This window comes from Macrobrachium nipponense, chromosome 24 (genome assembly GCF_015104395.2).
Source record: "Macrobrachium nipponense isolate FS-2020 chromosome 24, ASM1510439v2, whole genome shotgun sequence".
Lineage (NCBI taxonomy): Eukaryota > Metazoa > Arthropoda > Malacostraca > Decapoda > Palaemonidae > Macrobrachium > Macrobrachium nipponense.
The window spans coordinates 77037940-77060336 of record NC_061091.1 but is presented as its reverse complement, the minus strand read 5'-3'; the positions used below and the strand labels follow the sequence as shown (position 1 = coordinate 77060336).

The window sequence follows — 22397 nt, the reverse complement described above, 5'->3', positions numbered from 1 at the left end:
CTGACATACAGTATTTCAAAAATTTGGAAAGCTTGTTCTCTTTTAGTAAACAAGTTTGGTGACCTTGTTCGGCCAAGCAACAATGAAGGTCTGGATGACTGTGTGGTGCAACTAAATCCCTTGACCACTCTTCACCCGATATACGCACGCGTTGCCAGATCTCAGCAGATTCCTTGCTTTCATCTGCGATTAACTGGATCCAGCTAGGCGCTTGAAATTATCCTATTGTTAAGACCTCAGGTTTGTAGCTATGAAAAATACAAATTGTCATAGAAAATTTGTCATATTATGGTTATAATAGTTCAGTGTGTTAGTCTTTATAGTTTGAAAGCATTTTGAAGTTTTAAACCTATTCACTATCCTATGAAATCATGTTTTTCCATACTGCACTTAATCCATTTATTTGTAATGCATTACTCTGGCTTCAGCAGTGGTGATTATCATAGCGCAGAGTAACACGTCTTTCAGTAATGTTTCTATAACTTCTACCTGTGTCTTTCTAATGTTTGGCTATGCCGTACATAGAGATTATTTTATGAATACGTAACCAACATAAAACTTGATTACTATGAGGTAGGCTGATGTAATGGATTTGTATGATCTGGTAGCACCTATGAAGAGGTGATGCTAGTCTCACATAGTAGGCCACTACATTCAACCCCTGATATTTGGGGGGTGGGGGGTGGTAGGAACCACAAGCATCCAAGAATAGTTAAAATCTGCGAATAGTACAGACAGTCCCCTGTCATCAGTGATCTGGTTTTACGGGGCTTGTCTAGCACCGATATACACCGATTTCCACTTGTCGGTGCCAATAACATCGATTTTCGGTTATCGTCACACCGTTGAAACAGAACCTCCTCTGATAACCTGGGACTGCCTACTTGACATCCACCTCTAAAAATGCTTATAAATGGCTATATTTAAATAGTTAAAAAACAGAATCCCCTCTAAAAATTACAACTGCTTATTTTAATAGTTCAAACAACAAATGTATACTGTGCATCCTACACACAATATACCTTAAACTATCATCTAAAACATTTTAACATCATTTCAAAGTTATCTTAAACATGACAGTTGTACATTGGGGAACACTGGGAAGATAATACCTTAATATTTATTATGCTTTGAAAAATAGACATTTTATTGATAGTTTCCTGTTTACACTTTAATGTTACTATTAAAAAATTAGTCAATAATTTTTTTATCATAAAAAATTTATTTAGTTATGAAAATAAGGAAATACATAAAGTAATTAATGAATATTTCTTGACAAAAAATCGAGGAATTACAGTATTTTTTGCAAATAATTCACTGATAAGACTGCAAATAAGTAGGGCTTGACTTTAATAACATTCTTAACTCGGGCTTCTGTATGACAGTGTGGTAACCAACAAATATCCACATGCTTTCACTATATAGACCAAATGAACGGCAGCTGTAAATTTTATGAACAAAGATTTTACACTTGTTTTAATGCTGGATACGTTGTCATGCTTCAAAAGTAAATTGCTGCAGATTGAGAGCTGCTTATGTAGTTACAGAATGCCAGTTTTATCAGTTAGTGCCATACAATGTACAGGCAGTCCTCGGTTATTGGTGGGGTTCTGATAACCGAAAACCACCATTAACCAAAATTAGGTAATTTATGACGCCAATAACCAGTTAATGGTGCCTCTTGTTAGTTATGTTATGGCACCATAACTCTATTGTCGGCACCTTATAGTGCCGATAACCGAAACTTGGCCCGTTATGACGATTTTATGGCACCAAACAAGCCATAAAACCGGATTGCCATTAACCGAAATTATTAAAATGAGGGGAAAACATATCAGATTTCTGCCTCTCCCCCCCCCCCTTCTGAAAGCTCCATACTTACTTTCCAACTGTTGTTTTGAAATGTTTCATATGTGCTTAGTGAAGATGGAAACATAAAGAGACTAATGAAAAAGAATAAACAGTAGTGCAAGAACTACGGTTTATATCTTGATAACCTGTGGTATAAGAGCTTGTTTCAGTAGCATTGCAATATCTTAAAATATAAGGGATATCTACAGCAGCCACAAAACTGAGGAGAAATAGTTCCCTAGTTTTATATTAACTCTGAGGAGAAATAGTTCCCTAGTTTTATATTTATGGGAACTAAAGGTTTCAAGGTACTGGGCAATATGACATCATGGCACCTTCAAGGAACTAAGGATTCCAGTCCTCAGTAAAGTTTTTGGTAGCACATGATGAATTGAGATTTTCAAACTCTTAAGGATGTGGAATGATTAAATGGATAATATATATTTCCATGGATTAAAAAAAATCAGAACTTGGAGGTATAAATTGTGTGAGAAGTTGGATGTATGTAATACGTAGATACCCTGAACTAAGAAAAATGTTCTCCAGATGTCAAGTTGTACTGTAGTTGCCTAGGGTACTGTCTAACACTCAGAATCATAAACTGAATGAAAGCAATGCTTAGCAAAGGTAGTGTGGATGTGTTGTTTGAAGGTTTGCTTGTATTAGCTTTGCTTTTTGTTTTACTTTCCACATGCTTTTTTTTACCAGTTTTGAAAATCTCTGTACAGTTGTCAGTATTGCCTGGAAAGAATGGAGTAGACATTCATTGTAAATACTACTGATGTAGTAGTATCAAATAAGTTTGATTTACTTAAAGAATTATGTAAAATCTTTCTCTTTGCAAAGAAATTGTATTAGCTTTCATTGTAAGTATTTGTAGTTTTTTAAAGTGGATAACAGTTATTCATGTCCTTTCTAAAGCAGCAATATATGTATGAAACATGGTGCTTGTAAAATATACATAAAGATTTTGAAGTCTTCAGAATTTTATTCATTCTCTGTCTAGAGCATATATACTACGTATTTCATACCTGAGCTCTCTTTCCTGGAGGTGTTAGCAGGAATAAGCATTTATTTAGTATATCATCTGAATCTTTTTGAGAGCTATATAATGTATAGACTCAACCATTATTTTATATACTTTATGTTCAAAAACTTATTTTGGAACTTTTATGGGAAGAGATTTGTGTCCCAAATCCTATGAGGGCAGACCATCTCTCATTCTTGAGGGTGTTAAGAGTGACTGAATGTTTAGTGGAACATTCAACTTTTAATGACCTCTAACTAACTAGTACATAACTTTAAATGGGATACATACAGTTTTCATATTAATGTATAACTACAGGCAGTCCCCGGCTTACGACGTTCCGAGGTTACAACGCTTTTCAATTATATTTATCAGACATTATTTCTAGGTTTACGACGCATTTTTCCAGGGTTACGGCGCCTACAACGCTGATCTGGCAGAAGAAATATGACTCCAAAAATGCAAAATAATCACTATTTGAAGGTTTATTTGATGGAAAATGCTATAAGAATGCAGTTTACATAGTTTTTAATGCACCCAAAGCATTAAAAGTAAGGTTTTCTAAGGATTTTTTCCGATGTTCTGGCTTATGTGACGATTTTCGGCTTACAACGCGTCTCAAGAACGGAACCCCCTTCGTAACCCGGGGACTGCCTGTACTGATGATAAGAATCCTGTAATCGGGTAGCAAAACTAACACCTGCAGGTTAATATCTCTCTCTCTCTCTCTCTCTCTCTCTCTCTCTCTCTCTCTCTCTCTCTCTCTCTCCTCACAATGAATTCATTTTTAAAGTGAAAATAATCGTAATAAAAGCTATCAACTTTATTAGATATAGATATGTGTTGGTACAAGAGTCAGCAAAATTCTTTTCAAATTGTACATATAAATGCTATATCTCAGAAAATTATTGTGCTATGTTTCTAATGTTCCAGTGGTATTTTGAAACAGACAAACAAATATATATAATTTTTTTTCAGCAGTTTTGCCCATTTGTATGTAGGGTAACTGTTTCTTATCAGCCTTCTCAATCTTCCTCTCTTCAGGTATCCTGACTTCTTAAACATTTCCTTTCTCCCACATCAGCTATTTTATCCTTTCCTCTGAACTTTGGCTTTCTTCTTCTTCTTCCCTCCAACTCTAAGCTCAACCTTTTGCACACATGACCCTCTTCTCTGCATAAGATGACCAAACCACTGTGGTCTTCTTCCATTCTTCGATACTTCCCCTACCTAAACTGTCCTTCTAATAGATTAATTTCTAACCTTATCTCTTCTTGTGACTCCACACATCCTTCTCAACATCCTCGTCTCTGCCACACCCATTTTGTGTTCCTGAGCCTTCTTTATCAGCCATGTGTCATCTCCGTAAACCATCAATGGCTTGACTACACTTTTGTGAGACTTACCTTTGCACAATTCCTCCCATCGCACAATAACCCTTATTACCTTCTCCATTTTATCCAAGCACATTATATTTTTTTGTTGATTTTCATCCTGCCCCAATTTCACTGTTCCCTGTCTTTCTTCTCCTCCCCTCCACAGATGCTCAGTTTATCCTGCTTATCTTCAGACCTTGATTCAAGGGCCTATCTCCTAATTTCTAGTTTCACCTCAACTCTTTCTCTAGTCTTGTCTGTTAACACTATATCATCAGTGAATAGAGCACTTTAAGGGACCTCTCTGACATTTGCATTTTTATTTATTTTACAGAGAGGTCTAACAGTGACCTACCTAGACAACTTCGAGTTATGTGAGAGCACTCTTGCTAGCAGTAAATAAAAGTTCACATAAAACTAACAACATACGCAGTAATTTTGGAACACAAAAATGTAAAAAATAACAGCTGCTCATACCATACAATTTTGGAACACAAAAATGTAAAAAATAACAGCTGCTCATACCATACAATAGAGATTATCAAATCTTTTGTGTATATGTATGTTTGTGTGTTCATTAAGCTTGCAGAGAAGCATATGTATTATCATATTGGTATAGCCTAGTCGTAGCCATCAGTAGTGACACTTAAAATGGTATGTATATTTGTGAAAAATAAGTGTTTGAAGAGAGACACTGCATTTTTGTGGTTGTCACATTAAGACTGTAGTGTCCAAAACTTATGGGTCAACGAATGTCAAAAAATAAGACTCAACTGATGAAAAGTGGTCTTTTTGACACACTTGCTCAATGTTTAAAATATGACAAATTTAGAGGTTTTACATGTCTGGACTTTGTAGGAAAAAAATTCATTTAGTTTCCTTGTGCTGTTGTGATATCTAGTACAATGAGTTAAGTAAGCTACATTACTGAATTTTACTCCATGAAAGTAAGCTGGGCATCCTCAACAGGTATTTCTGAATACCAGTGAGCAGAGGACCAGATGGCGGGGCAGTCTTCCAGCATCTGTCGCAGCAGGTGTCCCAACTGGTGCTTTTGTTGGCAAAGCTCATCAGTGTGCCTATTGTCTGTATAGTGCGTCCACCACCACCAATTTGATGAATCACATCCGAACTCACACAGGAGAGAGGCCCTTTGCCTGTCCTCACTGCGCCTTCCGTGCCACGCAAAAGGAAAATCTCAAAGCCCACATTCGAACACACACGGGGGAGAAACCTTTTGCCTGTACCCTATGTTCTTATCGCTGCGCTCAGAAGAGCAATTTAAAAGCTCACATGTGGACGCATCAGAAGTAAGGTAACTATGATAATATCCTTGCAGTTCATTGGTATTTGTTATATAGTATATAAAATTTATATGCTGGTAGCAAGGTGACTTGTGATTATTGTTCAGTAGATAGATTTATTCTTATATATACTGTTTAATGCAGGCTGTCATGAGGGAAGCATAATTTTCTTAATTTGTCTCGGCAGCAGTTTTTGTGTTAATGAAGGTATTAGTTGTGTTATAGCAGCGGTTTTAGTTCTTTACTACAGTACTAGTGTATATAATGTTTTTGCTTCATAATAAAAATATTTCTGAAAAGAAAACTTAATTTTTTTATTTTATTTTTTTTTTAAAAAGTGAAAGGATGGTTGTAAAGACAAAAGTTTATTGTCATAGGAAAAAGTTGCTTCACTTAATTGAGTACAACTTACAGTAAATTTAGACTTAGTGTTTATACTTGCTCTCTCTCTTGACTTTTTTTGACTATAATTTTGTATTGTTTTCTCTGTACCCTTTGTATTTATTCCAACAAACATGTTCAGTCATGGTTTCATTTGTGTAAAGGCTTTAATTTTGTTAGATGGTAACAAATTTGTGTGTAAAAATGAACATTAAATTAACTTGTTCTAGAGTGACTTATTATACTATACATATTTTCATTTTCCAGTTACTCAGATGTATGAGATCTTGGTTTGTAATGTTTTAGGCTTAATGTAGTAGGCAGTCCCCGGGTTACGACGGGGGTTCCGTTCTTGAGACGTGTTGTAAGCCGAAAATCGTTGTAAGCCAGAACATCATAAAAAATCCTAAGAAAACCTTACTTGTAATGCTTTGGGCGCATTAAAAACTATGTAAAGTGCATTCTTATTGCATTTTTCATCAAAAAGACCTTCAAATATTGATTATTTTGCATTTTTGGTGTCATTTTTCTTGTGCCAGATCAACATTGTAGGGGTCGTAACCCTGATGAATATAATTGAAAAGCGCCTTAACCTCGGAACGTCGTAAGCCGAACCCATCGTAACCAGGGGACTGCCTATAGTATTGTAACGGATTGTTACACATGATGTATTTTGTAGCAAAACTTTTCTGAAGGCAGTTCTGCTTAATATCTATACGAACTGGCAACCAATTTGGTTATCTTCCTTTATGCTATTTATCTTATAATTAGTCATATTTCTTTAAATCTGTTATATTATTGGATGCTTTTCTGATACTGTAATTGATATTGATGCATTTGTATACATGTATTTCTCATTGGTTTCCTTGTCCCATCACTTGTATACTCTCATACGTGTACTCTCAAACTTTGTCATAGAATAAATTGAAGTTAAATACACATTTGGTTGTAGCTCTATTTCAAAGTAATAATGTGAAGTACATACTATTACACTGAATTCCTGATGCTACATGCGTTTGCTGAATTTTATTCAGTATAATAGAACTATACTATTGTAGATCTTTGGGGGTCTTTATCCCTGGTCTGAGTGTGTCAGATAATGTACTTTCATGAAGCATGAACTTTATCATGATATGTTTCCTACATAAATGAAGGAAAGCTTTCAGTATTTTTAAAGTCAACACTGCCACGTAACTCATATTCGAAGGCTGCATAAATTTGTGGTGTGTTTTGGTGGGCTACACAAGACAGTAGGAGTTTTTGAGTGAGGCTTAAGCTCATTATGCATTGTCATCTGTTTTCAAGTGATGGGCTGCTTATGAGAGACACCTGTTAGCATAATATGGTGATAAAATGTTTATATCCACTAGTACTTTTATTTGAGGTTGCAAAATGGTGAATGATTATTAGTGTTTTCTGTCTTGAGGAAGGTTTTCTGAAGTAGCAGGAGAATGGAATGTGTTTTTTTCTAGTTGTTTGTGGTACAAGACATTCAAAACACTGATAATGTTTATGCTGCTACCTAAATCATAGAACTTTTCATGTCATTATGGTGGATATAGGTTCAACAGATAATGTAGATTAATAAATTTTCTTTCATTATGGCAAAAGGATAAAATGTGTATTGTACAGTTTGTACTTGATCCTCCCATATGTAAGTTCAAGATTTAATAAAACCTGATATATACTTATGATATAGTTTATTTTCTTAGTCATATCTCTAGTCGTATCTCTCAGATTGGAGAATTAGTAGTGTATCAAATGACATATTACCATATTAACCCTTTCGCATACCAATGATGGATATAAACTTCATATCCAAATATCAAAAAAAAAAATATTGCATAAACCAGCAGGCAAGATGAGGATAATTTTCAGCGAGTAATCCTTATGCGTTTTATTTGTATTGTGTGTAACGTGAAAGTTTATCTGTTTTGTATAGCTCTAGGTTTTTATTGTATAATTACACCATTTGTCGCTTTTTTTCTGCAAAAAAGATAGAGAGAGAGCGTAGACGAAGATGAGAGAGAGGAGAGAGAGAGAGGAGAGAAATGAACGCTTGACTCGGTGCCACTATTTTTATGGAAACCTTCATGTCAATTTGTCATTCATTTGTTCATATATTCTAGGGTGTAATTACAACTTATGCATTGCAGAACTTGAGTAATTTATCTGGGTATATTGAGGATTTACAACGATGACTTTTTCACAAATTTTTGGGGAAATTAATTTTTGGGGGAAGTGCCACAGTTTTCACATACCTTATAATTTCTACTCATTAATTTACCTACATAAAATTTTTGGGAGATTTTTGTATTATTTTATTTTCCATTGATTTTAATGGAAAAATATGCTTTTGGAATACACAGATACAATTCATATGTGTCTGGGTTTCAAGGGTGTAGTGTCATTTGTTAATATTTCAGTCTTTTTGAGGCTGACTTCCAATTAGGTGTCCACTAAAATGAGTGAAATGAGATTCATGTCTGGATTAGTAAGAGAGGTCTCCCCTGCAGGTGGAGCTGAGTGGATGGATGAACCCCTGGGATGTCACAGATGACGATGGACGTGTCAACGATGGAAAGTCTTTGAGTGCATCAACATTCACACAGAAGGTGTACCAGTGTCCATATTGCCAGTATTCTACCGTTTCAAACGCTCACCTTAACCGCCACTTACTTACTCATACAGGAGAGAAACCTTTCTCGTGTCCTCATTGTTCGTACAGCTGTAGAAGGAAAGAGCACCTGACATTCCACATTCGAACACATACTGGAGAAAAGCCCTTTCCCTGTCCGTATTGTCCCTATCGGGCATCCAGAGCAGATAAACTGAAATCTCATATTGGCTTTATTCATCAGAAAACATAATCTTACAGAGATTTGCATGTTTTTTGTTCATTGATAGAGTTTATACTATTGTATTTCAAGTTTGCTAATTTTTAAGTGCCTTAAATCCAAAAAGCACTTAATATTTAAAGATTTATTTGATGATGAGAAAACACATCACATTTACCCTGTTGCAAACTTTTTACAGATTGTGTCAGGCACATGCTTCTTATAGATACCTTCGTAGGATCGTAAGATATTGAGGCACTAGTGATATGCCTTAGAATCAGCTTACTATAGTCCGAGAATAAAAATGTTTAAACTCCTCAGACTTTCTTTTCACATTTGTCAACTTCTGTTGCTGGAGATGTAATTTGGTGAATAATTTGTGAAAATGGTACTACAGGGGGTCCTCGAGTTACGACGTTGATCCGTTCTTACGATGCATCGTAACACGAATTTCAGCGTAAGTCGGAACATTGAAAAATACCACATGATTTAATGTAAATACCTATCAATAACAACGAGAGAACAATTCCTTACCTTTATTAGTTTGATTGGCTTGCACACTGGAGAGGAAGCTGCGGTGCTGGAGAGACTGGGGGAGGTTAGTGAAGAGAAAAAAGAACTCCCCAAAGAAGCTTGCTGGAGATGCTGAGGCAGATGATTCTTGAGGTGAGGCAGAACATACTAGTACTGGAGATGCTGAGGGCAGGTGATTCTTGAGGTGAGGCAGATGTTGGGGCAGGTGAGTCTTTAGGTGAGGCAGAACCTACAGAAGGTGCTGGAGATACTGGGGCAGGTGAGTCTGGGTTAGCAGAACATTCAGAAGGTGCTGGATTAGCAGAGGCAGCTGAGGTAGAGGGTACAGGATCTTCTGCAGGCCTCTCTACCTTCTTAAAATACTGCTCCAGGTTACTGAACAGAGAGCGACCTCTTTTCATCCAAGATCTCCTTGTAACACTGCATCAAATCCATGACGCCTCTGGAAACCCTAGTGAACCTGTCCAAGTTGGGATCCTGAGCCTCAAAAGTTGACAACGCTTGCTGCAACTCTGCAAAACCTCTTATCAAGTCCTGCCTTGTGAAAGCCTTAGGCTCTGGGGTGGGTGCTTCTTCTTCTTCCTCTATTATCTGCTTCTCCAGTTGTATCAGGTCCTCAGCAGATAACTCCTCGCCATGAGACTCCAGCAGCTCTGTAACATCATCAACCTCCATCAAATCCAAATTGATTTCCTTACTCAGGGCAACAACGTTCTTGACAACTAGCTGAACTGTGTCCTCAAACCCATGGAAATCATTCACAAATTGAGGACAAATTTCTTCCAGACACCATTCATGTTTGTTTGCTTAACCTCCTCCCAGGAATTAGCAATGTTCTTTACAGCATCAAGGATGTTGTAGGATTTCCAAAAGTCCTTCAGAGTCAAGTCCTTCTTGGTTTCAGTTGCCTGTAAAGCACCATAGCAATTGTCCTCGTAGGTAGTAGGCCTTGAACGAAGCAATCACTCCTTGGTCCATAGGCTGTAAAAGGGCCGTGGTATTAGGTGGAAGGTAAACCACCTTGACATTAGGGTTGAAGTCTCCCAGCTGGGCAGGGTGTCCAGGGGCATTGTCTAGCACTAGCAACACCTTAAAGGGGATACCCTTGGAGGCGCAATACCGCTCCACACTTGGAACAAAATGGTTTACGAACCAGTCCTCAAACACTGCAAGTGTCACCCATGCCTTCTTGTTGGACTTCCAAATTACTGGTAGTTGACCCTTCCAAATGCCCTTGAGTGCCCTTGGATTTTCAGCCTGATACACCAACAAGGGCTTCAGTTTGAAGTCGCCAGCAGCATTACCCCCAAGAAGTAAAGTTAGCCTCTCCTTGCTGGCTTTATGACCGGGTGCTGACTTCTCCTCCTTGGCGATGTAAGTGCGGTTAGGCATACGCTTCCAAAACAAACCTGTCTCGTCTACGTTAAACACTTGCTGAGCAGAATAACCCCCCTCCTTAATTATCTCAGACAACGCTTTAGGAAATTCACTCGCTGCTTTCTCATCCCCACTAGCAGCTTCACCTTGCAATTTAAGGTTATGGTAATTGGCCCGAGCCTTAAATCGCATAAACCAACCCCTACTAGCCACAAACTCTTCACTTTCACTTCCCTCCCCCTTTTCTTTTTTCAACGCTTCAAACAATCTTTTCGCCTTCTCCTGAATCACCATAAGGCTGACTGGGATACGCCGTTGATTTTGGTCTTCCAACCAAAGCACCAATAACCTTTCCATTTCAATTATTAGACCACTACGCTGCTTAGTTATCACTGTCGCTTTCATAGGAGCAGATCCTTTCACATGTTCAACGATGCGCTCTTTATCTTTGATAATGGTAGCAACGGTCGAACGGCTAAGGCCAAGCGAGCGGCCAATGTTTGTTGGCGTTTCTCCCTTCTCGGATCGCTTTATAATGTCCACTTTAATTTCCATGGTGATGGCCTTTCTTTTCTTTCGATGCACTACCATCAGAAGAGTCCGCCTTGCGCTTGGGAGCCATAACAAAGAGCAAAAAGTTACAAAAACGATACAACACGAGGGAGAGAGAGGCAGTGTAAACACCAAAATGGCGTATGGACGAGGACTGAGCGTAGCGAAGCGACGCCGTCCTCTCCCCCACAAAGCGTATTCTTCCGCCGTGCGCCTGGACTAGTTCGCGTTTGTTTACGTTGCTTACGACGCTAAACCGCGTAAGACGGAACGACGCAAAATATTATATATTTTTATGGGGGCGCGTTCGTAACCACGAAACATCGTAAGTCGAGACCAGCGTAACCCGAGGACTTACTGTATTCTGTTTATGAAAATTGTTCTTAGATGCAAAGTAGTGAATTAGGTAGGTAACTGTTGTTGATGTTTTCATTAATACAGTATGATCTTTGAGAAACAAGCATGATTTGTATTGTGTACATATACGTACTGAATCTTTCTTTTTTATTGCCATATAATCCCTTTATGGGGTGCATATCCATGGAACAGACAAGACAGTAGTAACTGCTGCATTCCTACTTAAATTGCTAAATTGTCGATGACCCTTCTATTCAGAAAGCAGACTTTGAACCTCCAGCACACTCTCACCTCCTCTCTCTCTCTCTCTCTTCACTCTCAATCTCTCTCTCTCTCGCTCTCTCTCTCTCTCTTCTCTCTCTCTCTCTCTCTCTCTCTCTCTCTCTCTCTCCAGAACTACAGAATTTTACTTTTTAAACTCACCTGTCTTTTCCTATTCTTTCCATGTGGCTGAAACACCCCAAAACACAGTACGTAATCTATTACTTCTACATGTCTTTACACTTCTCACCATTGATTAACAGCACTTTCAACATCCACAATTTTCACCTCTAAAGGACAACTAACTCAACTGTGCTGTCATTGCTAGTTGGGATTGAGATTTGGGTTGAGGAAGTGCAATTCAGCAGGTACATTTATTGGCATTTATATATATTTATGTATTGCGTGCTATTTGAACAATGACAACAAAATAATTTTGTCACTTCAGTTGAACATGGTTAGTAATTTAGTCTATACTACAGTGCTACTCCATTTTTTTGTGGGGACAGTTTCAGAACTCACCACAGAAATGCAAAATCCCCTCTAAAAACACTTATAAACTCGTAACTGCCAAATACCATGTACCCCTTAAGTTAAAATGCTTATAAGTGCCTATTTTAACAGTTCACCGCCTAATTTAAAACAACATAAGGGAATTAATGATAATTTTAGAGATACGGCCCGTAGAAAAATGTGCAAATTGGTGAAAGTTCCTGTGGAAATCCACGACAAAGTGAGGCACAAAAAAGTGGGTAGCACAATATATAGGTTTAATATTCTAGACAGTCACTCCATTTTGGCTGTAGTAGTACGTTTTTCAACTTCTGCCAGATTTTATGACAACAAATTTGTGGCAGGTAATTCAATGACAATGCATTTTAAAGATTATTACAGTACATATTAGTAATTTACCAAGTAAGTTACATCTTAATAGTACTCTCAAATGTATGAGCCAGAGGATTTGTTCTTAAATGAAAATTGGAGCAAGTTAAAGACATTGGATATCAAGGGGGAAAGACCGAAGGCAATTTTATTTTACGTACCCATATATGTATGTTGTATAGTACAGTACCATGTTCAGTGCCCTTACCCATGGTTGTCTTGCTTTTAGTTTTTAGGTATTTAGTGAATAAAATAAACAAGTTTATAAGACAGATCTCCTTGGCAGGGTGGAGCTAACAGCAGCCGGAACCATTCAGAGTCAGATTATGGAGATGTTGTCAGTTTTAAGCAGAATGAATCAACCATTCCACCTGGGACGCATCATTGTCCATATTGTCAGTATTTCACCACATCCAGTTGCCATCTAAAACGCCATATCAGAAGCCACACTGGAGAAAAACCATACTTCTGCCCTCAGTGCCCTTACAGCTGTGCGAGGAAGGAACGTCTGACTGTACACATGCGTAAGCATTCAGGAGAGAAACCTTTCCAGTGCCCTTACTGTTCTTTCCGTGCGTCGAGAACAGATAATCTCAAGTCTCATGTGTGGCTCATTCATGAGAAGAGAGAGACTCAGACACTAGGGGATGTATAATGATGTTGAGTGTCTACTATTGTTAAAAAATTAGTTGTATCAGTTGAGATCTGCAAGGTTTATAGTCATTGTAAGTAATTTATCATGCTACTTTTGACATTTTGTTTTGTAACTTTCAGTTCTGTGTTTAGGCTTGATATTTTCAGCCAAAAGGTCTTATTTTTCTTCTGTCAAATGATCATGATCTGATGTATGTGTGGTGGTAATGTTAAGAGATAAACTAGTTTAATTATCACAGCTTACCTCTGCCTGTGGTAAGCTGTGTCCCATGTATTTTGTATCAGGAAATATATTATCTTTTTTTAACACCAATATTGTAGTCTCACTTCCCCTTAGTTAGAATATAACTGTGAAGTAGTGTTTCCTGAAGTTTGCCATGATACCCAACTTCCCTGTGTAAGGTTAAACATTGGCTTGTTGCAGTTTGTTGCTCTTATTTTGTAGATCCTTATAAATATTATTCTTCTTTGCCTATTCATAAACAATCAACTTCCCAGGTTTCTGAGGAGTTTCATTGGGGAATTTACCTCTTTTATTACTTTAGTTATGCTGTGTAAGAGCCCATGACATTTATTTATATGGTTTTTAGGTTTTGAAATTCATTTCAATTTTCGCCTCCAGTCTCCCATTTATTTATTTGTAAATTCTAACTTGTTTGTGTGGCATTTTGTTCTTTTCCGAGAACTTGTATGTCTCTTTTTAAGCACTACACTACAACAAGCTGCTTTTTAAAAAGAATTTTAAATATAATATATATTTTCTTGAAATATTATCTACTTCTAGATCTCATAAGTGGCACTGTAAAGTTCTTGACCTACATGAATTTGTAAAGTTCTTAACAACATGAATTCATTTAGAGTAGTGAGAAAATTCCTGAGGGATATCATCAGTTTTTGACATCTTTTGAAAACCTATGACATCATGGCAAGGGTGAATAACAGGTGCCAAATAAGTGTTGAATGTTATAATTTCCTCTACCCAACACATTTTCATATAATTACATATGTCTAATAACAGTCATTCATTATGAAAAAGACTTATTCACCAAAAATTTGATGATGTGAAGAAAAAACCAAACTCAGGAGAGCCTGGTTTTGTCTGAAGTGAGAATGGGGTACTTTCTAGTTATGCATGGAGGAAGGAGGGATCCGTGGGAATGTAAAACTTCAGCTTACTATTTGTTTCAGTTGGTAATATAACTAGGGTTTTTGGGAGAGGTTAAAAAGAAGTTGTGTGCAAGTTATATGAACTGTATGTAGTTAAACAAGAAACTAACCAAACTTTTTTTCATAGGTGATCCATTTTTTTGTGTTAATGATCAACTCAAGTAAGACATAGCTTCAATTAACAGGTTAGTTGTTTGATGGGCCACGATTACCACCCACGCAGTGAAGCAAGCAAAGAAGATTTACACCAAAATGCTCTCCATTGGTCCCAGGAGCTTTCCTCTAGTTTGCTGTCGCATTTGCCAAAGGTGCATCAGTGTCCATATTGCCCATATTCCACAGCAGTTGTAACCCACATGAAGAGACATATACATCGCCATACAGGAGAAAAACCGTTTGCATGTACTTGCTGTAGCTATCGCTGTGTCACAAAAGAGGATTTGAAGAAACATGTCAGGAAACATACGTCAGAGAAACCCTTTGCTTGCCCCCATTGCCCGTATCGATCGGCTCAACAGAGCAATCTCAAGTCGCACGTGACCCAGCGTCATAAGTGACAGGTTAATACTACTGTCATTTTTCACACTTGTATTGTTTCTACTTGATTGACGATATAAAGATCTTATATCCTGTAATGTATGGATTTTGTGAGCGTCGGTGATATTGTGTGTTGGACATATTATGCAATATACTTAGTAGCTTCCTTGCATAATGAATTGTATTGTCCGCACGATATTTTGCCTAATTATGTAAAATAGCCAAATAATGTCAATTAAAGCCTTTAAAGAATATACCTTGATAGTATTATCTTCCCTCGCATCAGTTACTGGCAGTGTTGGACAGGATAGTCTGGTAATGTGGGACATTTTACTACTTCCTGAAAGAGGACTTCCTGGTAAAATGGAACTAATTTTGTTATTCAGTAGAAAATTTAGTAATTTTGCAGCCAAGATTTTACTTTGGCCAACTCCGTGTATTTTCACTGCTCAAGTAATCTTACATTTTGATATTTCATCTGAACACAAATTTATGAGTACGTTACAGTACTACTTTATTCGCTGGCTGCACCACAAAGCTTGATTGATTTTTATTTGATAGACTCCAGCATTCACCTGTGCACTGCATCAAATTTCTACAAATAAAAGTGTCTGGGTCACTGGAGGTGAGTTTATTTTTCGTCACCCAAGCTTTTATGTAAAATATGATTTCTGGTTTTGTTTGGAATATTTTCATATACTAGCCTACTGTTAGATTGTAATGATTTTGTTGATTCATGTACAAATATTCTACTATGCTCATCTTAACATAGGTAGACCTCTACCCGTATTGTCGTTGAATGCTTGCTTTACATTTTGGCTCTGTCAGTCACACTCTTAATGTGATCTCTAATCTAGAGTTTGAGTAAATGAAGAAGCTTCTTGAATTTAAGAGAAGCAACTTAAACATAAGGAAATATTCTTTATGACATGAAACTTTGGTTCATTTCCTCTCTCTCTCTCTCTCTCTCTCTCTCTCTCTCTCTCTCCTCTCTCTCTCTCTCTCTCTCTTGGATGACTTTTGTTCAAATCTCAAACCAGATGAGGAGTGACAAACGTGTGCAATCTTTAAAATGTATTATGTCTCTGTCGACTTACTTATGCAGTGAATTAGAGACTACAGAGTTAGGTGTTGTGAGTTACATGGAGAGAGAGAGAGAGAGAGAGAGAGAGAGAGAGAGAGAGAGAGAGAGAGAGAGAGAGAGAGAGAGAGAGAGAGAGAGAGAGATACATACCATCAAAATTGGAGGGCCTCAACAAGGTACTCTGCACCTCCCTGAGGTAAAGCCATTGAAGACAAAACTTCATCGGAAATGTACGTGTTGTAGATGAATAGAAACGAATGAGTAAAAGAAAAGGAGATGATAAATGAATAACTTCTTATTGAGAAATGTTCAACACGAAAGAAATTTGTTTGGTCAGCACATAGTACTACTTGGTTAACAATAACAATAAAAGTAATTACAGGCAGTCCCCGGTTATCGGCTGACTCGGTTATCAGTGATCCGGTTTTATGGCACTTGTCTTAAAATTGGCGATTTATAGCGCCATAACAGGCCGAGTTCTGGTTATCGGCGCTATAAGGTGGCAATAATGTGTTATGGCGCCATAAATCACCGAGTTTTGGTTAATGGCGGTTTTCACTTATCCGCACCCCTCCAAGAACAGAACCCCAGGGACTGCCTTATGTTGTGTTTAGAGTTATAATGATATGCAATTTTGTTATTGTTGAGAAGATGAACCCTATGCATATGGAACAAACCCAGAAAGGCCATTTACTTGAAATTCAAGCTTCCAAAGATTAATGTAAGCAATAGCACTGTAATTCCACATTCCTATTGGAGCAACAGTAAGTAGAATTAGGCAATGAAAATGATTGCCATTAACCTAATGGGACAAAGGCTGTCTTGCTGTAAATGGGTACAGTGGTCCCCCCATATTCTCGGGGGGAATGCGTACCAGACTCCCTCCCACCCCGTGAATAGTTAGAACCCGGGAATAGTTGGAACCCATATAAAAATGCTGAAAACAGCCTATTTTGTTAGTTAAAACTCAAGAAAAATCCACTAAAAATTTTGATACTTGGTTTTTTAATAGATTTATCACAAAAAGTGCATTTTATGATGAAATTGGTAAAAAAAAACCCCAGGAATTAGTGGATATTTCTCATTGAAAAATACCGTGAATATGCTAATTTTTTGCGAATAATGCAGGGAAACGTTCCCGAGAGATATCCGCAAATGCGTGAGTCTGTGAATAAGGGGGGTCCACTGTACCTCCCTTCTAGGGGTTCACAGACCAGCCACTAGGCACTCCTTTACTGATGCCTTGAAGGTTGCTATGATTGGGGATGCCTGACCGTAGGCTTGAGGTAAATTTAAAGTAGGTTGCATAGAAATTGATAAAAGTTTTTTTCACTTGTGATTACTATTTCATCTAGTGCTTTTGCTTGTGCAAAATGGTAGACGGAATATTTAGGGCACACGATTATCTTTTCTACTTATATTTTGTTCTTTTGGATTAGAAAATTTTGTAAACACTGCATTAACTTTCAAAAGGAATGACTCGCTCATGGAATGGCCATATGAGGGCTTAAAAAAAGCATGAATTTTTCCATATACACCAATTGTGCAGATTAAAAATTGGAATTAAGATTATGTACTTGAAAACGTACAAGACACCGTGAAATCTACAATTCTGATGGAATTATTTTTGGCATTATGTTTCTGCTAGGAAGACAATGCTGTGGCATTAACCTTTAAAAAGAAGTTCCCTAATTTATGTATATTTACCCTACATCTGTTTCTGGCATGAATCTCTTCCATTTACCAGTTTAATTTTGGCAGCATTTAGTACTACTCCTCTTTCACTTGACAGGCATTACAGAGAGAAATGGAGATACATTGTAGTTTTTATTTTCTAGTGTTAGCCATACTTCTGGTTAAGAGTAATTGGAATTTATGGAACCCATTAAGAGTACCTTAACTCTGTTGAAAATTAAGAACAAGATATAGTAGTCAATTTTTCCAAATGCACACATTTACTTGTTGCATGTTAAGGAATATTCTTCCCTTAGAGTAAAATTTAAAATGCAAACTCTCTCCTCAGGGAGCGCTGGTGACGTTGAAGGATGCAGGCTTTGATACCAGTGAACCAACAGGTTTTGCCACCAGTGATCCTGGAAGCTTTGGTACTAGTGATCCAGCTAGCTTTGATTTAAGCAACCTAGTTGGCTTTGGTACCAGCAGTTCAGCAGGCTTGGGTACTGGTGACCCAGCAGACTTTGATGCCGGCAGTTCATCAGGCATTGGAATGAGCAACCAAAGCCTCGAGTGTGAGATGAGAAAACAGCTTCAAAGCAATTCATGGAAAAAGAAACTGCAGTGTCCTCATTGCCCCTATACTGCTCCTTTCCATTCCCATTTGAGCCGGCATATACGGACACACACGGGAGAGAAACCCTTCTCGTGTCCACACTGTTCGTATACGTCGGCAACAAAGGAGAATCTCAAGACCCATATACGCACTCACACTGGAGAGAAGCCGTTCACCTGTCCCTACTGTTCATATCGTTCCTCGCAGCAAAGGGGTGTCAATTCTCACATTCTACATCATCATGCATGAAGTTGTAGCAGTGTGGTGTTGTGGTAGTTTGTGCTGAATCATCCTCTGTGGGAAGAGGATAAGACAAATTTAAAAATGCAGTCTAGAATTGTTTGAGTATTTACTTATCTCAGCTTTTCATCTTGAGAAGTTTTCCATGCTGAATTACACTGTATATTCTTACTCCTCAGGGGGAAACTTGTTTTCTTACAAGAAAATAATTAAAACGAGTTTCTCAAATATTTAAGGGTATCCATAACAGGCTGCTAGCAGCATACAATGAATAGATCAACCTAGGTTTCATGACTAAATTTATAACAAGGAAACTCTGGTAAAGAAATTACGAATTGGACAGAGTGCATTATTATTGGATAAAATATCCATTTATATGTGAGAATGTAAACAAGAATCTAGTTTTAAGAGTTAGACAGGAAAGAAGAAAGCATAACTTGATAGCAGAGCTTGGATGGATTAGAATGAGTGCCCCCCATATTTGCGTTCTCTCAGATTCACAGACTCATGCATTCATGGAGTTCTCTTGGGAACACATCCCCCATTATTTGTGGGAAATTCACCTATTTGCTCTATTTTTCTATGAGAAATATTCACAAATTCCGGTTTTTTGAATCAATTTTATCATAAAATGCACTTTTTGTGAAATCTATTAAAAAACCAGGTATAGAAATGTTTAATGGGTTTTTCTTGAGTTGTACTTAACAGAATAGGCGATTTTAAGCTTTTTTTTTTTACAGGGGTTCCAACTGTTCCGGGGTTCAAACTTCGCGGGGGGTCAGGTACGCATCCCCGCGAATATGGGGGAACCACTGTATATAGTAGTGGGCAGTCCCTGGTTTACGATGGGGGCTCCGTTTTTGAGACAAAATCATAAAAAATCTTAAGAAAACCTTACTTCTAATGCTTTGGATGTATTAAAAGCTATGTAAACCACTCGCCCCAGTTTTATACCGACACCTTTTATATAGGTGAGCGAGTCAGAGGCTTCTGACATGTCCAATTTAGCAGATCTCTGGTATTATAGCAATATTTTACTAGAAATAGTGCTAAAGCAGACACATTTCACTGGGCGACATGGCTTCCTCGCCCCTAAATAGATTTTTCCTACGTCAAAATTCCTTTTTTATTACATTTTCTTAAAGGAAAAAAAAAAATATTCAAATATTGATTATTTTGCATTTTTGGAGTCACATTTCTTGTCAGATTGGCGTCATAACCCTGGAATGTGTCGTAAACCTGGAAATAATTTCCAATGAATATAATTGAAAAGCGGCGTAACCTCGGAACGTCGTAAGCTGAACCCTGTGGTAAGCCGGGGACTGCCTGTAGTACTAATAAGAATTGCTTGTTATGTAGAGGTTGGAATGAGAGATGTAATGCAATCCTGGTTAATGGATGAACGCAAATAAAAGACGAGATGGCAATAACAAACACTGTGTGTATTTGAATCAAACTTGACTGAAAAAAAGGAATTCTTGCTACTTGCAAGACCAGGAAGAGAATGGGAGATTGAATTATTGTTGCTTCATAAGGAAGAAAGCTGGAAAGAGAAAGCTAAAAGCTACGTGTATTGTGTATCAAAGTTTACTACGAAGAAAAGAGTTAGTTATGTACTAATCACTGTTGCTTTTTTATAGCAGATTTTACTGTATCCTATTTCCCTATTGCTCCTTAAGTTTACACTGTACTTCACATTTATCTGGTTGCTGCATGACTATTGACCAAGAATTCATAATTTAAGTGTATATCTCCATTTTTTTCTGCTTTTGCTTCCCTTTATGTGAACTGCAGTACCATAATCATTATCATCACTCCCCGAATGACTATCATTAGGAAAAACATTACTGTACAGTGCATATTAATCAGTATCAAAACTCAAAGCAAATTACACATGGGAAAAATAAATTTCTACTGTGCATCAGGTTCAGAGAGCTGAATGATGCCATTAAACATATTCATGTGACACCATCATTTAGTTTGAAGCTGTGTTATTGTTTCAACTCCTTCCATGAACAGATTCTTTACTGAGATTTTGGTTTTTTAAGGTAGAGACTTAACAAATCTGCATTTATATTTATGATATAAATTAACTCGAGATGTATCAGGTCTCAAGTTTAAATGATTGTTATTGTTCCTTATGATTAAAATATGAAGAGAAACAGTATTTTTGTTTACCTGAAACCATTTTGTTGTGACAGACATCACCCATTTCTAAACTTTAATGTTACAGCTTCCTAAGAATATTAAAGCTTCAAAAGTTGTCATTCTGTGTTCTGTGACACGTGCTGTTTCCATCCTACATTCTGCGCAGGTCTGACAATCTCCTTCAATATTCTGTATGTTTCAGCTCAAAAATAATTGAACCAGGTCAGTGAAATGCACGTCTCAATTTTCATGGGTTCATTCTGAAGGATCTGTTTATAAATTACTGTCTACACCAATGGAAACTAGAGCGCAACAGTTAAAGCAATTGACAGCTAGGTTGGAAGAGATCAAAGAGAATGAATTACTAGTAAAAAAAGCAGATACCAGCAGTGCATCTGTATACTGAAGGGATGGTGTGAAGACCCTCAATTAGTACCTTCTTCAGTTAACCACATTAGAGACGGTGTCGTTGTTCCTTTGTCTTAGGGGGAAGCATGTTCGTAACAAGAGGTGGACACAGGTCAAGTTTCATGCTTTGCTTTGAGTCATGGCCTTAAATGGTAACTCCTGCACCATATCCTCCACTAGACGAGAAGTACGTACATTATACCTGCCACAGAAGTCACTTTAATAGTCTTGCTTTCTGCATATTTGATATCAGACTGAGCAAGCTTTTAATACTCCTGTCAGGACTTGCAGGTACCATCACTCTTGAAGAGTCCTGGTGTCCATTTTATGGAATGACATAAAGAAATCTCTGCTATATAAAAATCAGGTTTCCCATCATGGGTTACATATTCAGCACACATAAAATGTGATTAATACTTACCAGTTGTCTAAGAAAACAGAAATTTCCTAATTCTTGTAACTATACAACCCACATCTTACTTAGAAGTGCACATCCCAACCCTGCAGAAGGGGTAATTTAAAGTAGGTGAGAGTGGAGTCGCAGGTCTCCCTCGCTGAAATGTTCTTTTCTGGGCTCAGTTCGTGTCGCTGCGTGAAATAATCCTTTAGTTTATTATTTCTAAGTTTATGCTTACTTTGTATAAGACAACATTTATTTGAAATATTGGCTGATAATTGTTAAGAAATGAACATTAATTACAAGCTTCTGTCTTAGTTATTTTGCAAGTCTTAATTAAAAAAAAGTTCCAAATAACGTTTTCAAATCTTTACCGAGATGGGTTTCATCAAGTGTAGCAGCATTTTATATTTTTTGTAATGCTGAGTTTTCCCATAAATTTTTCAAATTTAACATGTCATCTGACATAATGACTTATGTGAATAATTTTTTTGGTGTAGTCACTTTTATGTGTCATCGTAGTTTTCTTAAGAAATATGAAATCACAATGACCCCTCACTCCTTCCATTTGAGTATACTACAGTGGACCTCCTGTATTCGCAATGGATATGCACCATATCCCCCCTGAATAGCTAAAATCCGCGAATACTTAAAATGACTCTACAATCTCTTAGAACTGCCTGCATATTTCGTTAGTTCAAACACAAGCAAAGCCTTCTAAAGATGCTTCTTC

General features: G+C 37.4%; 1 protein-coding gene across 20 annotated transcripts in view; it reads left to right on the top strand.

Annotated features, from left to right (window-relative positions):
* The window catches only part of LOC135205817 (zinc finger and BTB domain-containing protein 7C-like), a 220728-nt gene that overhangs the window by 140952 nt on the left and 57379 nt on the right, over positions 1-22397 (top strand). The window contains exon 6 of one of the 20 annotated variants that reach the window (XM_064236973.1): positions 18205-18813. The exons of 15 other annotated variants lie outside the window; for them this stretch is intronic. In XM_064236973.1, coding sequence (XP_064093043.1) covers positions 18205-18720 — 516 coding nt within the window. In that variant the 3' untranslated portion in view covers positions 18721-18813. Of the gene's footprint in view, positions 1-5223; positions 5584-8455; positions 9093-13025; positions 13707-14745; positions 15244-18204; positions 18814-22397 lie in introns of those variants that run through there. 4 more of the 20 variants (XM_064237000.1, XM_064237003.1, XM_064237009.1 and 1 more) reach the window with 4 other exon arrangements.